We start from the raw sequence: 16,889 nt of genomic DNA, 5'->3' as shown, positions 1-16,889 counted from the left end.
GGAGCGTGCACGCCCTCTCGTCATTAGAGGGCCAATTCGATGCCTTCTTAAATTTGAGGACTTTTATGACAGATCATGTAGGACTAGTGAGAAGCGGGGAACTCCCATTTGTGTCATTTTTCAAGCATTCCCCCATTTATGGTTATATTGACAATCCAAATTGTGATCTCGAGATAGCATCTCTTCAAATGGGAGCTGATCTTCTTGTTGACAAGCTCTTTGATGTTCTTTGTCAGGCTAGCACACAACCTACAGAAGACAAACACACGAGACTTATTTGTTAATAGGGACGCAAGTAAAGCAGAGAAAACGCTGGACAAGCAGAGTTCTCTTGGACAAGCTTCTCTTCTCATGGGAGCTCTTGCCTAGAAGACATTTTTGACTTATGAGTGCACAGGTGGAATTGATGTTTTTTCAAACCCATTATAGGACTAGTGTTGTGATATTTTGATACCATGGTAGCATTTACAGGATAATGTTTTGTGGTGATGTTGTGCAGAGAAACTGCTACTCAATAAGGCCCATTTACTAGTTGTTTTTCTCTTTCTCTGTGACCCAAGAATTAATGTGTAAGACTCACAGGCTGGTACCCCAAGGTCGAAAACACCACAGAGACGAGACCACTTCCTTACTCCCATCCTCCCTTTTTCTTTATCTCCTGGAAAAGGCTCGTTAAAGGCCAGGTGGTTTGTTTCAGAATTCACTAATGAAAGAACTCTGTATTCTATGTCTAGGAGTGTATTTTGCTGGGATGATCATAAATTGTAGCTGAACTGATAAACTACACAAGGGATACTTTGCTCAGAAGGCAGGAAGACGTTTCCTTATTTAGTCTGTACCGGTTTGAACTGGGAAAGCTGACACACGAACCTTTTTTTCTCTATATAAACTGCTGTGTACCAAATAAACCTTTGAGTTGATTCTGGGAAAGCAATCTGAACAGTCTCTGTATCACTTTGTTCTCCTAACTGCTCCCGATATCGTAACTAACCCAGCTGAACGGCATACCTGAGTGTTACTTTGAATAATTAGGAGTCTTATAAGGAAAGGACAAAACTCTGCTTATCGCTCACGCCTTGGAGGAAACCGGGGACGGAAATTTCCTTCAATTTTGGTGTCAGAAGTGGGATCCGCTGACAAAGGTAAATACACGTCTTTAATATTTATATGAGACCGTATTATGCCTCTCTCAGTGATCGATCCATAAAGAAACGGGATATGCTGACGAAGTTTCACTTAGTGATCCAGAGAGATACACTGACGACTTCCTCAGTCCCCGAATAAAGTAAATTAACCCTTGTGTGGTGTTGGTGGACCCGCTCAGAAAGACACAGGAAGTTGCCTGTTGTTTTGCGAGAAGTTGCTCGTTAAGTGAGAAGTTGCTCACCAAAAAGTGACACAGGAAGTTGCCTGTTGTCTTGAATATTTTAATTTTGTTAAAAAAAAAAAAAAAAACAACGAAAGAAAAGAAAACTGAACACGGGTCTCACAGACCCGATTACCATACAAGGGTTAAAAGCAGTAAATTAAAAGCAGAAAGACACAGGAAGTTGCCTGTTGTTTTGCGAGAAGTTGCTCGTTAAGCGAGAAGTTGCTCGTTAAGTGAGAGTTGCTCACCCAAACAAAAAATTGCTAGCAATAAATTTAAAGTAACCTCAGCTGTGCCGCAGCGAAATACTAACATAAATCCTTCAAGCGTGTAAACCCCTCTGGAAATCACTGAACATGGGTCAGAATAATTCAAAGACCACAGACAAGTCCGATAAAAAATCAAAATTACCTGTAAAACCAAAAAAAATTAAATTTAAAGTCTCAAACAACAGCTCAGTACGACTCCCATTTCCGGTTACGTGTAACCCACGTCCACGAATCGGCGAAGACTTCCATGATTACGTATCCAGAACATGCGGAAGTGCTTATGTGACTGACTTTGTTTACAACTTACAGACTGTAAGTTCAATGCATTCTAATTTATTTCTGGAGCCTTATCCCGAACGATTATCGCCAGAAAACAGGTCAGTAGAAATGTTGAATATCATTTGTGATAAGAAAAGTAGTCTGCTTAAAAAGTCCTGTAAAAAATATATGATAGAATCCCGCGACGTGATGCATCAAATGTTACCGCTATGGACAAAAGGACCGGAACCAGGTGTAGATACTTTTACATCAAATAAAACTAGTGCAGGCTCCAGCATAGAAAATAAATCTACCGCGGGAAAAGCTAGTCTTGCATGCTCAGCCATTCAGCCTACAGCCCCACCGCCTTACGAAGATGAGACCGAATTAATAGTTGCTGCAGCAGCCGCATGCAAACAACGTCAGCGCTTTGATCCAACCAGCTTAAAAGACAGTGACAAAAAACCTGAATCACATGCAACGGGTCTCAGCCACCTAATTGAACAAGATCAGGAAAAACAATATATACGCCGCGAGGAAGAATTAGCAGAACATAGAAAGAGAGAAAAACTTTTGAAAGAAGAATGTGAGGAACTTGTGAAAAACAATTTAGACGACTATGAAGAAAAACTTTTGCATCAGGCAGTGTCCACAATAGACACCCACATGAAACGCCACGATATCGTAGCTAGAGGTTTAGAGGTAGCTAAAGAAATACCTGTTACCCGAACTTTAATAAAGACTTATCTAAAAGGAAAAAAGGAAAAACAAAGCCAGGATGACAAAGGTCCTTACGCCAACACTCGCGGTAGTAAACAAACAGACCCAAAATCTAGTGACGTCAATGACGCTTACCCCTTTATGATAATAGGAGATCAGTGTTGTATTCAGCCCCCTAAAATCTCAGAATTAGTGACAACTATTAAAGAGCTTCCCGATCCTCTTAAAAATCCTACAGCCTTTGTCTCTGCACTACAGAGAAGTACCAGATATCACCATTTGGGTGGTCCGGATTACAGGTACATATTGTGTCAATGCATTCCTGGAGTAACCGAGTCACAACTCATAAGAGAGATAGGTGAATTAGACCCAAAGCATGATAAAGCATCCACAACTGTAGAGTTTTTGTGGGTAAATAATGACAAAGTCGCCGATTTCTTTAAGAATCTAAAGAAATTCCTGCTCACAATGTCCAGAGACAAAATTGACTTAAATGCAGTAACTATGTGTAAACAGAAGCCTGATGAATCTATCCTAGTATTCATAAAACGCTTTATGCACTGTTGGACTAATGAGGCATGCATGCCAGAGGATGGTAATGATCAGATTTTCATCACCACCTTTTTGAACAATATCCACCCTGAATGCTCTCAGTTGCTAAAAGTGACAGCTACTGATAATCTCTACGAATTGAGTAAAGATGCTTTCTTAAAGCTTGTACAACTGAAGGCCAGTGCAGACCTTTTTCCTACTATCACAAAAGCTAACAGTGTTAAGATGATGTTGAATTTTGATGTTCAAGGCTCAGAGGAAAGTGAGAAATTAATGTATGCAGGATTACCCGCTCCAGCACAGCAAGGAAGTTTCAGAGGACGGAAGGATAAGAGTAGAGATGTTTGTTTTTGCTGTGGAAAGGTAGGACACTGGTCCAGAGAATGTCGCTTTGCAGCCACCAACAGGGCACACACGCCTCGACCACAGAACGCAGTACAAGTTCCCGCCACTAGGCGTCAGCAGAGCTCTTCCAGTCAAGGTAACTGGCAACCACAAGAAACATGCAATAATGGCCCCACATCTAGGCTGCAGCCTTACAACCCACATTATAACCCACAAGGCAGACAAGCTAGAGGTGCAAATTTAGCTCAGTTTTCCAGTAACCGCAGACACCCAGAGCATGAATCAGAATGGGAAAGGGTGCGTTACAATTCTCACCATGATCTTTTCCCATCACCTGATAATCCCCGGCTGGATCGCCACTAGGGAGGCCCAGGTGAGGATGAGGGACAGCAGTGTGAAGCACTACACACGATGCTGCATCTGCAGCTGTCCCCTAACACAGAACATTTGCCCATGCTACAAGTAGAAATAGATGGTAAGAAATACCCATTTTTAGTGGATAGTGGAGCCACTAAAAGTTCACTGTCTGGGAAATTCTATAATGGGCCTGTGTCCTCTGTGTGCATCAACACTATGGGAATTAATGGAACTGTAGTGCAATGCCCTAAAACTCATTCTCTAAAGACACGTTGGGGCTCTAAACCAGATGAAATCACATATCATCCATTTGTAATTATTCCAAACTCGCCTGTGAATTTATTAGGCAGAGATTTAATGGCAAAAATGAATTTGTGTATTTCATTTAACACAAAGGGTGAAATGTTTGCTGATACTGATAACAGCTATGTTTTCTCTGCCTTATGTACCATGGAGAAGGAACAGCCTCTGTGTCAGCTGGACGGCTCAGCAGAGAATGAACTCAACACCTTTTTGTCTGGTATTCCACGACACACACTGTGCCAAAGACGTGTTCAAAAACCACTGCCAGGTAATCCCATATCTGGGAGCCACACTTTTGTCTCTCTCACACTGTTCAACAACATGATAACTGCTCACACAAGTGAAGGTCAAACAGTGATTTTGTCACATAACTCAGACATAGGTTATGACATAACTACACCATGTCGACACATAGATCTAACCTACCCTATCCACTGTACTATTTCTGCACTTACATTGCCAGCTGAATACCAGAATATGACATTGTGGTCTAAAGGTGAGAATGATGTAGGATTTATTGACTGCATACCTTATCACGCACAGCTAAAAAACAACAAGCCAGTATATGTCAAGCAATATCCCATTTCTGTCGAAAAAGCCTCAGCCCTAGATGTCATCATAGGAGATTTATTGACTACAGGAGTGATAAAGCCTACAGTATCTCCATATAATACTCCTGTCAATCCTGTGCCAAAGCCTAACAAACCTGGCGTATGGCGTTTTACACAAGACTTAAGACAAATTAATGCAGTCATTATCCCTTTGCCACCTCTGGTTCCAGATGTCCCCAGCATATTGACATGTATTCCATCCACAGCCACACATTTTACCGTGGTGGATTTATGCTCTGCCTTTTTCTCAGTGCCTGTGCATGAAGACACACAGCCGTTATTTGCATTCACACATAGAAATAAGCAGTACACTTGGACTCGTCTGCCTCAAGGCATGATAGACAGCCCTGCTGCTTTCTCAATGGTGATCCGTGCTACCCTGGACAGCTTCACTCCTCCTGAGGGCTGTACTCTGATCCAGTATGTGGACGATCTCCTCCTCTGTGCTCCGAGTGAGGAATTGTGTCAAACTGCTACACACATGCTTCTCCAGCACCTCCAAAAGACTGGCCACAAAGCATCTGCAAAGAAAATGCAGTACTGTCAGACTTCTGTTCAATATTTGGGATTTACACTGTCTCACGGAAAACGTTCCATGACTGCAGACAGGGTCAAAGCTGTGACCTCCGTCCCTCGGCCTACTACACAGAAGGAAATGCCGTCCTTCTTAGGCATGGTGAACTATTGCAGACAGTGGATACCAGACTGTTCTTTTCATGACCACATTCTGCGTGAATGCTGCAAAAAAGACAAGCCTCCTCGAATACTGTGGTCAACAGAAATGACTGCCTCTTTCAATGCATTGAAGGGAGCGCTGACCTCCGCCCCTTGTTTGGGTCTGCCTGACTACCACTTACCTTTCCATCTGTACGTCACAGAGAACGGCACGACCTGCACAGGTGTACTGGCCCAAGAGCATGGCAGTGGCTACCGTCCAGTAGCCTTCTATTCAAAGGTATTGCCAGCAGTAGTTCAGGGGATGCCGGCCTGCCTGAGAGCAGTAGCGGCTTGCTCTATCATGATAAGGGACTGCGAGAAGCTTACACTCTCACATGACACTATTCTACACACCAATCACCAGGTCACGACCATTCTAGCAAACATAACTACACAACACATGACCGCACAACGTCGCTCAGGTTATGAAGCTACACTGACCTCCACAGCAAACCTCACCATAAAAGCGAGCAGCACACCCAATTCGCCAGCACATTTATTGATCCATATGCTGTGTTCTTCTGACCGACAGGATGGCTCAGACAGGCTTGACGTTCATGACTGCATGACACGTATACAGGAATCCACAGCACCACGTCCAGATTTAGAACAAACGCCTATCCCAGACTCAGCCACGGTTTATGTGGACGGGTCCTGTTCAAGGCCGAATGACAACTCATTTCTTTGTGGCTATTCAGTGGTGACATTGCCTGACATCATACTAGAGGCTCACTCATTACCATTTCACTCAGCACAAAAAGCAGAGCTCATGGCTTTAATACGCGCCTGTGAGCTCCATTTGGATAAGCGTGTGACAATTTACACAGACAGCCGCTATGCGTTTGGCGTCGTACATGACTTTGGCACATTGTGGAGACAAAGAGGATTTAGATCTGCTGATGGAAAACCGATTGCTAATTCTGATCTTGTGCAGAGACTTTTGCAGGCTATACAGCTGCCATCGGCCGTTGCAGTTGTAAAAACGAAAGGACACAGTACAGCTGACACAGACGAAGCAACGGGTAATGCTCTAGCAGACGTGACAGCCAAAGCTGCAGCTGCATCACAGCTCCCACCTCCACAGGAAGTATTATCTGTGCCCCTACAGCTGCCACTTGTTACACTCCCAGACTATTTGGAAACAAATGTTGATTTAAAATTCATACAAGAGCAAGCATCTGCATGTGATTACACCTATTGGGAGAATAATGACTGTACCTTAGATGACAGAGATGGCCTATATAAAAACCTTGAGGGTTTGATTGCCCTCCCATCTTCCCTGCTGCCAGTCCTTGTCCGACATTTTCACGGTGTGAGTCATGTCGGACAAAGAGGGGTAATAGGGGCAATAAAATCAAGATTTGTAATTGAGAAAACATTGCATGCAGTAAAAAGCATATTAGCAACCTGTCTAACATGTGCACGAACTAATGTAGGAAAACCAAAAGCGAAACATCAGCATTTACCACAACCAGATTTTCCATTTCATACATTACAAATTGATTTCACACATATGCCAGCACAAGGAAGCATCAAGTACTTACTGGTAATAGTGGATCAATTTAGTAAATGGGTAGAAGCTTATCCAACCTCAAAAGAAACTGCACAAGTAGTCTGTCAAAAGTTGTGCAATGAAATAATACCCAGATTCGGAATACCTCACCAAATTAACAGTGATAGAGGACCTTCATTTACATCAGAAGTAATTCAAAAGTGTGCTAAAACTCTAGGAATAGACTGGAAATATCATGTGCCATACCATCCTCAGAGTTCAGGAGTTGTAGAAAGAATGAATAGGACCATAAAAAATCGCCTGACTAAAGCAATGATAGAAACAGGAATGACCTGGGTCAAATTACTTCCTCAAATCCTCTGTGAGATTAGAATGACTCCATCCGCAGCAACCAAATTATCTCCATTTGAAATAATCATGGGAAGACCATTTCCAACACCATGGTCAGCTTCCAGAGGGGCACCGCTATTGGAAGGGGACATAGACACTGCATTGTCCGACTATGTCCACAATCTGGTAGAAACACTGAATAATAACTATCAGAAAGTTTGTCTCTCCCAGCCTCTCCCCTCCACAGATCCAACCCACAAGTGGAGACCAGGGGATGCGGTGTTAGTGAAGTCACTAAAACCAAGGACACTCGGGGAGGCCGCGTTTTCCAGCCCCCAGACTGTACTGGCAGTGACGAGAACCAGCATCCTTACGGACGGACAACCTCAGTGGATTCATGCCAGCAGGGTTAAGACCAGCCCAATCGGACCATCTCAGGCGTCGGATCAAGCAGACGACATCTCAGGCTGGCCAGCGCCGGGAACCAGAACAAATAAACACACACGGGTAGATGACATCTCAGGCGAGCCAGCGCCCGGATCCAATGTACATACACACACGCAATCACTGATTAACACACAACGTCTGAAAGAGCCACAGCAAGGTACTCGAACATCCAGCAGGAATAGAAAGCCAAAAGTACCACATGATGTCTAACCTGATAAAGCTAGACTCACTCCATCCTGATAATGGAGAAAATGAAATGCCCATTGTCATCATACGGCGCTTATTCAATGTCTCTCGAACCTGGGACCAGGCCAGAAGACGACTGAAGAACTGTTTTTCTTATATATTTAGGTTATTTATCATACCTATCGCATTAACCTTAGGATTTTTCTTTGCTATTTTGTATTGTAAACTGCAACCATGTTCACATTTCTGCAGGTCATATTTTGCTGACGATACCTCATGCTCTATTTTGCGAGACACCTACTTAATGCACTCTTCACGTTCCCTAAAATCAGTAAATGGCAACATAGACGCCATTCCTGGAATGTGCAGTTTTTTGCGCTATTGGGGGTCTGGGGACCCAGAACCGGTCAGTATCTGGTGTGACCACCATTTGCCTCATGCAGTGCAACACATCGTCGCATGGAGTCTATCAGATTGTCAATTGTGGCCTGTGGAATGTTGGTCCACTCCACTTCAATGGCTGTGCGAGGTTGTTGGATATTCGTGGGAACTGGTACACGCTGTCGTATACGCCGGTCAAGCACATCCCGAACATGCTCAATGGGTGACATGTCCGGTGAGTATGCTGGCCATGCAAGAACTGGGACATTCTCAGCTGCCATCTGCCCTGAACAATGTGAACCATGATTCATCCGTGAAGCGCACACCTCTCCAACGTGCCAGACGCCATCGAATGTGAGCATTTGCCCACACAAGTCCACACAAATACAGGCCATTTACACAAGTCTGTTACGGAGATGAGCTGGAGTCAGGTCAAGACCCCGATGAGGACGACGGGCATGCAGTTGAGCGTCCCTGAGACGGTTTCTGACAGTTTGTGCAGAAATTGTTTGGTTGTGCAAACCAATTGTTCCAGCAGCTGTCTGGGTGGCTGGTCTCAGACGATCTTGGAGGTGAACCTGCTGGATGTGGAGGTCCTGGGCTGGTGTGGTTACACGAGGTCTGCGGTTGTGAGGCCGGTTGGATGTGCTGCCATATTCTCTGAAACGCCTGTGGAGACGGCTTATGGTTGAGAAATGAACATTCAATGCACGGGCGACAGATCTGGTTGACATTCCTGCTGTCAGCATGCCAATTGCACGCTCCCTCATTGCTTGTGGCATCTGTGGCATTTTGCTGTGAGACAAAACTGCACATTCCAGGGTGGCCTTTTGTTGTGGGCAGTCTGAGGTACACCTGTGCACTACTCATGATGTCAGATCAGCATCCTGATGTGGCACACCTGTGAGGTGGGATGGATTATCTCAATATAGCAGATGTGCCCACTACCACACATTTGGACTGATTTGTGACCACTGTTTGGGAGGGATGGTTATATTGTGTATCTGGAATGAATTTTAGGTCTCTACGTCCATCCCATGGGGAATGGGAGCAGTAACAAAGGTGTTGCGTTTATATTTTTGTTGAGTGTACATAAAATTAGAGTTTAGGCCAGAAACATAGAACTAAACCAACAGGAAATGTGGTTGTAGGGAGGAGGGTGACATTCTAGTCTGTCTTTAGTAAGCCCCAGTCAACATGAGTGTAACACTTGTTACCAGAACCCTGGCATGACACACACTCAGAGACCGTTGGATGAGTTTGAGTGCACTTTTATTAACAGTGTTGAGAGCTGGAGGCTCTGTGGAATCTGTATCTTCAGCTCAGCTCTTGTATGCTTCTGCTCCACCAGCCCTCGGCAGCTACTAGAAATATGGAAGTCTTGGTTAGCATGATGAAAATCAGCTGTGCCAGCCGGCCTTGCTTGGCACTGTCCCGTGAACCCAGATCTCCACCCTCCCTGCAGGATAGCCTCAAACCACCCCCTCCTACAACAAGGCATTATTTCATACCAAGACCTTTATTTTGTGAAAGACAGATACGATTTGTAAATCTAAAATTAAAGCTCTCAGTTGACCCAAGCAATTTAAACCTAAAAGAATAATGTTAAAACATTTTATTTTAATTAAGGAAACACAGTTCTTCAATACAAAACATGACAAAATTCTCTCCCCTCCCGGTTACAGAAAGAAAGAAAGAAAGAAAGAAAGAAAGATTTTTTTGATTTTTAAAAACACATTTATTACCAATAAATAAACATTAAGACATCACAAGTTTTGTCACAGGGGAAAAAAACAAAAAAACAAAACTGTCACATGAACATAGGGCTGAATTACAAATGGCCATCTATAACAGAACACACCACATTCTTAAAACACCACTGAGAAGAAAAATATGTTAAATTATCCATCAATGAGTAAAACTGAAACTCTGCTTTAACTCTATATTTAACCAGCAAAATGAAAATAGTTTAAACCCTCTTCTTTGAAATATTATCAATTAGGGCAGGGCGATATGGCCAAAAATATATATCACGATATATATTTGAAAATTTGCGATAACGATATAACTGACGATATAATTTCTGCGAAACAAAATACAACTCCACAACTTTACTAGCGCAGAAAACCCCCATCCATTTATTTTCACTTAAACAAGCAGCTGTTTTTATGTGCATTAAACCTATATAAAAATGTAACAGTGCAAATGCAAATTCCTTGCTGAAAGTTTAACTTCTTAAGCCCCAACGCCCCCTGATACGGGGGCAAAAGGCAGGAGATCAGGTAGGCTTGGGGCTTAAGAGGTTAACCAAAAGGCATTTCCAGTAGAAATGGGCTGACATATCCTGAGCATAACCATGTATAATATCCACTGAAGTTAAAAAGAGGTGCTTTGCAATATTACACTGCAGTGTGCCAAATAAAAAAGTCAAATGTGTATTTTTCGGACCATAAATTGCACATAAGGCACATTAAGCGAAACAAAGCAGTCAGATAAATCAAACTTTGTTCAACTCATTCTTCTTGCTTCCTCCACTTCCGTACTTTTGATTCATTAATGCTGTTTTCTATCACAGCTGCTCTATTCCCATGTTGTTGCAGTATAGTATAGTTTAATGCTCTCATATCTTCAGCATCTTAAGTAGATTATACTGCACAGTTTTCTCATCAATAAAAGAATATTTACTGCATCAGTTTGTCTTCATTTCATCTGAAACACACAAGGATCAAATCTTTGACTTTATGTTTGGGATATTTTCCCAGGAGGAGGAGAAGCATGTTCTTCCACTCACAGAGACTGAAACCAAACGGCCCGTTTCCTGTGTTTAACCTCAGTCCTAGTCTCATGATTCGACCCCTGTGACATTGTTTAGGTCCAATTCACAGCCCGTTCTGCCAGACGTTAGTCTGTTTGCATCTGTAATAACTTTGAATAAGTCATCTTCAGTTAAATGACTCTGAGCATCTTTAAACAAATGCACTTTAATGAACACTGGGCTGCTTTCTAAAACCACTTTTACAAAGTCTCTGATAGATGTGGGAGGAGGAGCGAGGATGACATATATATCAGATGAAGAGTTCTGACTGTGTCACAGCTTAACAGACGTCTCATTGTGTCAGGTATGTTATGCATATGTTTGTTTTGGTTTATTTGATAATCTCACACATTCATTATCTGGTATTCTAATAAACAAAATGATGATAATTGAATAAAGACAACACTTTTTAAAGTTGAACGTTTCAAATGTTAAATATGTTTGATAGTTTTGTTTGAATCATTAGATTAGGATAGAAATGGAGTGAATGACAGAGACATCTGCCTCTTTGTTGATGCTGGTTTAAGTGTTATGATTAATAATGATAGAGCAGCTGCAGATGAGATTCATGAGGACATTCTTCACAATTTTTCAGCTCTCAGCCATGAAGGGGTGTGGACTGATCCTCCTGCTGCTCTCAGGTCTGTAAACTCATCTCAGTCGCCTCATTTATAGTTTGAATAAAACTTCATATCAGAAAATCAATGAAAGCACAAACTGAACTGCTCCATAGTGATTATTTTAAAGGTGTCTGTAAACAAGCTTCAAGCAGTCACAGAAACACTCGTACAATCTCCAAAGATCTTTGTCATGTCAACTAAACTTCTAAAGGTTTCTTTGGGTCCAGTTAAAAGTTTGATTGACAGTTTAATAGTCGGTAGTTTGTAACAGTTTGTATAAAGTGAAGTAAAAGAGTAAAAAGAGAAAGACAGGAGGGAAGAGAGAGTGCATGAACGTGGCTCTGTTTGTGTGCACTGCTGAGAAAAACACGTTTTTATTTTGGGGTTTTTTTGCCCTGGAGCAGGAAACCAGTGTGTAGGTGTCCACAGGCATTGTAAAACACATTTTAACCAGTATACGAGTTACAGATCCTTTGAAGGACACATATATTAACAGACCGCAACACTGTTCAAATCTCTGTAAATTCTCCTGACGAGTAAAATCGAGCTGAGATGAGTCTGTGACCGCGCTGACTGACTTGTGTCCTCTCTCAGGTTACGTGATGGTCTGCCATTTTCAGTCTGATCAGTTAGTCAGACAGCTCCACCTCGTTGACCTGCAGAAGTCCTGGAACGACGCTCAGCAATACTGCAGAGATGAGTACATTGACCTCGCCATCGTTAACAGCTCAGCTCTCATCCAGGAAGCCCAGAAATGGGCGGGGAGCACAGAGGTGTGGATTGGACTCTCCAAGAGCGGCTGGAAATGGTCTCGCCTCAGTCCAGTTCAGTCATCCTGGTTTCCTCCCTGGTCCCCGGGACAGCCAGGGACTGGGGAGTGTGTTACAATATCTAGTGATGGATCATGGTCCACAAGACAGTGCTCAGAACAACATAGCTTTTTCTGCTATACTGGTGAGTGTTTTGGACTTTGGAACCAGGGTTTGACAAACTGAACATTTGAGCTGCAGGTCTGAATCCGTCTGATCTTTTGTCTTTCAGAGACGCGTAGCATGTTCATCCTGGTGCCGACCTTGATGACCTGGCCTGATGCTCAGTCTTACTGCAGACAGACACACATAGACCTGAGCAGCATGATTGATTCAGATTTCAACACCAAGGTCGCTAACATGTTGACATCTTCTAATCAGGCCTGGATTGGACTGTATAGAAATTACTGGACGTGGTCAATCTCGAGCACAGCCTCAAACCTGCCGTGGGCGCCCGGGCAGCCTGATGACACTCAAAACTGTGCCACAATAGATGCATCAACAGGCTCCTTCTACAGTCATAACTGTAGTGAACAACGCCCCTTCCTCTGCTCCAGAGGTGAGTCTGTCCTCTGTGTTTCTGCACGGTCTGGTCGTCCTGGGCTCATCTGGACACTCTTGGCACAACACTGTCGATCCTTTGGGTGGCGCTGTCATTTGATGTTCGCTCTCTCTGTGGTAGAGTATCACTTCCTGTTCCTGTTCCAACACAGGAACAGGAAGTAGTAGTTGAGTAGCTTATCTGCATACCAATTTAATTAAAAACCTTTAGATAACTTCCGTTTTCATAGTATAATCTTCATGTGCAGCATGGCCTCTTCACCTGTCCCTCGTGCACTTTCCTGCTCATTTGTCAGATGTTTAGTTATTCCTCAGCCTCCTTTAGCAGTAGTGATACTTGTAACATATGTAGCATATCTGCAGCTCTGGAGGCCAGGATTACTGAATTGGAGACTCGGCTTCGCACCCTTGAGTCACCCGTAGCTAGCCAGGCCCCTGTAGCCGGTGCAGCTGAAGATAGTGTAGGCCCCGCTGGCTGTTCCCCGGCAGACCCTAAGCAGCTGGGGAAAGAGAGTGGCTGGGTGACAGTGAGGAGGAAGCATAGTCTTAAACAGAAGTCCCAGATACACCACCAACCTGTTCATGTGTCTAACCATTTTTCCCCACTCGGCGACACACCCGCCGGGGGTCAAACTCTGGTAATTGGTGATTCTGTTCTCAGACATGTGAAGCTAGAGACACCGGCAACCATAGTCAGTTTTCTTCCAGGGGCCAGAGCAGGTGACATTGAGAGAAATTTAAAGCTGCTGGCTAAGGGTAAACGTAAATTCAGTAAAATCATAATTCACGTCGGCAGTAATGACACCCGGTTACGCCAATCGGAGGTCAGTAAAATCAATATTGAATCAGTGTGTAACTTTGCCAAAACAATGTCGGACTCTGTAGTTTTCTCTGGTCCCCTCCCCAATCAGACCAGGAGTGACATGTTTAGTCGCATGTTCTCCTTAAATTGCTGTCTGTCTGAGTGGTGTCCCAGAAACGATGTGGGCTTCATAGATAATTGGCAAACCTTCTGGAGGAAACCTGGTCTTGTTAGGAGAGATGGCATCCATCCCTCTTTGGATGGAGCAGCTCTCATTTCTAGAAATATGGACAAATTTATTAAACGCCCCAAAATATGACTATCCAGAGTTGTGACCAGGAAGCAGAGCTTACATGCCTTTCTGCAGCTCCTCTCCTCCTCCAGACAGAAATGTAAAGGAGGCACATGGTGGCAACGGAGGCAAGAAAGGGGTAAGGGTTGTGTGGGGTGTTCTGAATAACTGTTTTTGTCATGTAATTGGATTGCACTTTGTCAGACCTCTACCCTAAAACCTGACCAACTTGGGTGTCCCCCCTGAAGGCTTAGCTTCTGCAGGTCTAGCTCTTAGTGTCACTGAGGCACACAAACCCCCTGACCACATTAAGGTGGCAATCACTCAGGGGGAAAACTGAAAAACAAAATAACAAATAATAAAATAAAATATTGCTCATCAGATTCTAACAACTAAAAACATGACATTTACCTTAATTAGATGCCCTATATTAAATACATTTGAATCCAACCATAGTACTTCTCACTATTGCCAATATTAACAAAACTAAAAAGGGTAGGCCAAGTTATATAAAAAAGGCAAATCTCCAAGTCTTGAAAAATAGAAATAAAGAATACATTAAAATATCCATCCAGATCTTCGGAACCAACAACATAAAATCTATCTTAATTTGACAACGGCTGTTGTTGTGATTTGGCGCTGTATATATAAAATTGAATTGAAATTCGGCCTTTTCTTTCTCTGCAGATGTCAAATCTTCTCAAGCCTTGAGGTCAGTGAAGGTTCAGCTGAGGGCAGGATCTGCAGACCTGAACGACCCCACAGTGCAAGAATCCATCCTGCAGCAGGTCAGAGGATACACAGGCCCCGATACAAGGAACAGACTGCTATGACTACTGTGAAATGATAGAGAGCAGTTAGTCTGTGCAGTCCAGGTTCAGGGAAACGTGACAGCACACAGCTGCAGACATACGGGGCTCCTTTAATGGAATCCCATCGGTTTTTGTTATTTAACCTTTTTTCATTCTTAACTTGAAGAAGTCATTTAATTTCTGATTACTGTGAGGAGACGAAGTGACCCAATGACAGGCAATGAGGCCTAATAACAAACTTCAGTTTCATCACCAGCCAGTTCATTTAGTACATTTCCCCCAGAAACAGCACGAACAACGTTTTCTGCTCACTACAGAAACAACGGCTGATTAATGAGGAGCTTCTTTTAATGTGTGAAAACTGTGTTTCAGGTGAGGGAGAAGCTGCTGGAGCAAGGGATCAGAGAAGAGGTGAAGCTGAGGTGGAAGGTGCAGCCTGATGGGAAGATTTTCCACAGAGAGGAGGAGACAGCCGGTTACTGTGAGAAGGAAGACTGTGGGTCGGTTTAGTCTGAACGTTATTGGCTGATGTTCCTCAGATGATCTAATTCAACTAATTTCCATCTCTATACTCTGACTGCTGGACTATAATAGCTTTGCATGACTGCTAGTTGGAAATAATCCTTATTTATCCTAAGCTTAGATCAAAGAGTGTCTGATGAGCTGTTTTATGCCTCTTTGTTTTTTCTGATTGGTGAAGCTAAAGTTTGCAGGTGGACAGGTCGTATCTTTGTTCATCTCTGTTCCTGGACTTTGTGAAGCAATTCTTACCAAAGGCCATTTGTGGACAGAGCATTTAGAATAGAAATGTACCCATGCAAAGTAACTAAATGTTTAAAACTGTGTAACCTTTGACTGAAAATAAATAAAAAATATTATACAATGGAATACAAGTTATTGACCATGTTTATGAATTTTAGGGCTTTTCAAACAACATTTTTTAAGATGTAATATCTCCCACAAAGATACAAAACACAGAAATGACAAAAGCTGTCATTGACCCTGAGTTTTTTGCCTGAGTTTGGAGTTTTTGTATTTACATTTTTGCCTTTTTCTGTACATATAGTGTTCTGAGTTTTGGGGGTCTGTATTACATTTAACAAGGTTTAGCCTTAGTTTTGTCTTTAGGTTTTCTGGTTTAGTTTTCTTTGTGATTATAGATCTGTTCTAAAGTTAAATAATTTTTTGACACATTTCATTTTATTCTCAAGAAAACTATAAATAATTTTAGTTGTTGTAATAAATCTTTTCCATCACTAGCAACATGCTGGGGAATTCTAATATTATGGTCCTTCACATCTACTGTGAGTATAACTTTAAAACTTACACACAAAGTAGTGTGATGTTTTATATTTGATTGTGGGTTTTTTTTTTAACAGTTATTGTTGCATTAATTTATAAGAAACATGTAAATATATTCAAACCACTTAAAAAAACTAGCTGCTGTCCTTTGTAACCTTATAGTCTCCACAGTTTTAGAAAAACAGATCAAAAATTTGACTGCAGAGACACAGATGCTCAAAATGAAAAATGAGGTGCTGGAGACACAGAAGAAAAACCTAACAGAAATAATGCAACAGATGTCGACATCATGGAGTGACTTCAGTGTTAGTCAAGCTCAATGGAGCAACATCAGCTACAGAGCAGGAACAACAGGAGGCTCAGCTTTAGAGGACTCTCATGTTGTGTATTTAGGTTTTATGCAGATCACTGTTATTTTAGTGTTGTTATCAAAGTTTTGATTTTATTCATTTACTTCTATCTTCTTGTAATTTTATTTTTCCCCACATTAGTTTAGTTAATTTTCAAAGTAAATTTAT

The 16,889-nt window shown here is 42.5% G+C and overlaps 1 protein-coding gene across 1 annotated transcript; it reads left to right on the top strand.

The window, feature by feature from the left end:
• Positions 1–11,763: 11,763 nt before the first annotated feature.
• Positions 11,764–15,579, top strand: LOC146564735 (putative C-type lectin domain family 20 member A). Its single transcript, XM_085290414.1, has 5 exons — positions 11,764–11,814; positions 12,388–12,747; positions 12,835–13,161; positions 14,945–15,045; positions 15,442–15,579. The coding sequence occupies exons 1-5, from the start codon at positions 11,778–11,780 to the stop codon at positions 15,577–15,579; spliced, it is 963 nt and encodes a 320-aa protein (XP_085146540.1). The 5' UTR covers positions 11,764–11,777.
• Positions 15,580–16,889: the final 1,310 nt, after the last annotated feature.

Source organism: Mchenga conophoros, linkage group LG11 (assembly GCF_057382185.1).
Source record: "Mchenga conophoros isolate Kocher_MC1m ecotype Shallow Benthic linkage group LG11, M_conophoros_male_GT1.1, whole genome shotgun sequence".
Taxonomy (NCBI): Eukaryota; Metazoa; Chordata; class Actinopteri; order Cichliformes; family Cichlidae; genus Mchenga; species Mchenga conophoros.
Note: the sequence above shows the minus strand (reverse complement) of the source record. Positions and strands in the feature narration are given on the sequence as shown.

What these genes read in the sequence shown, in the direction of transcription:
- LOC146564735 (XM_085290414.1), top strand. Translation starts at nt 11,778, where the DNA reads ATGAAGGGGTGTGGACTGATCCTCCTGCTGCTCTCAG. An exon ending in TAGCTTTTTCTGCTATACTG is followed by an intron (nt 12,748 to 12,834) that starts GTGAGTGTTTTG and finishes TTTGTCTTTCAG; the next exon opens with AGACGCGTAGCATGTTCATC. An exon ending in CCCCTTCCTCTGCTCCAGAG is followed by an intron (nt 13,162 to 14,944) that starts GTGAGTCTGTCC and finishes CTTTCTCTGCAG; the next exon opens with ATGTCAAATCTTCTCAAGCC.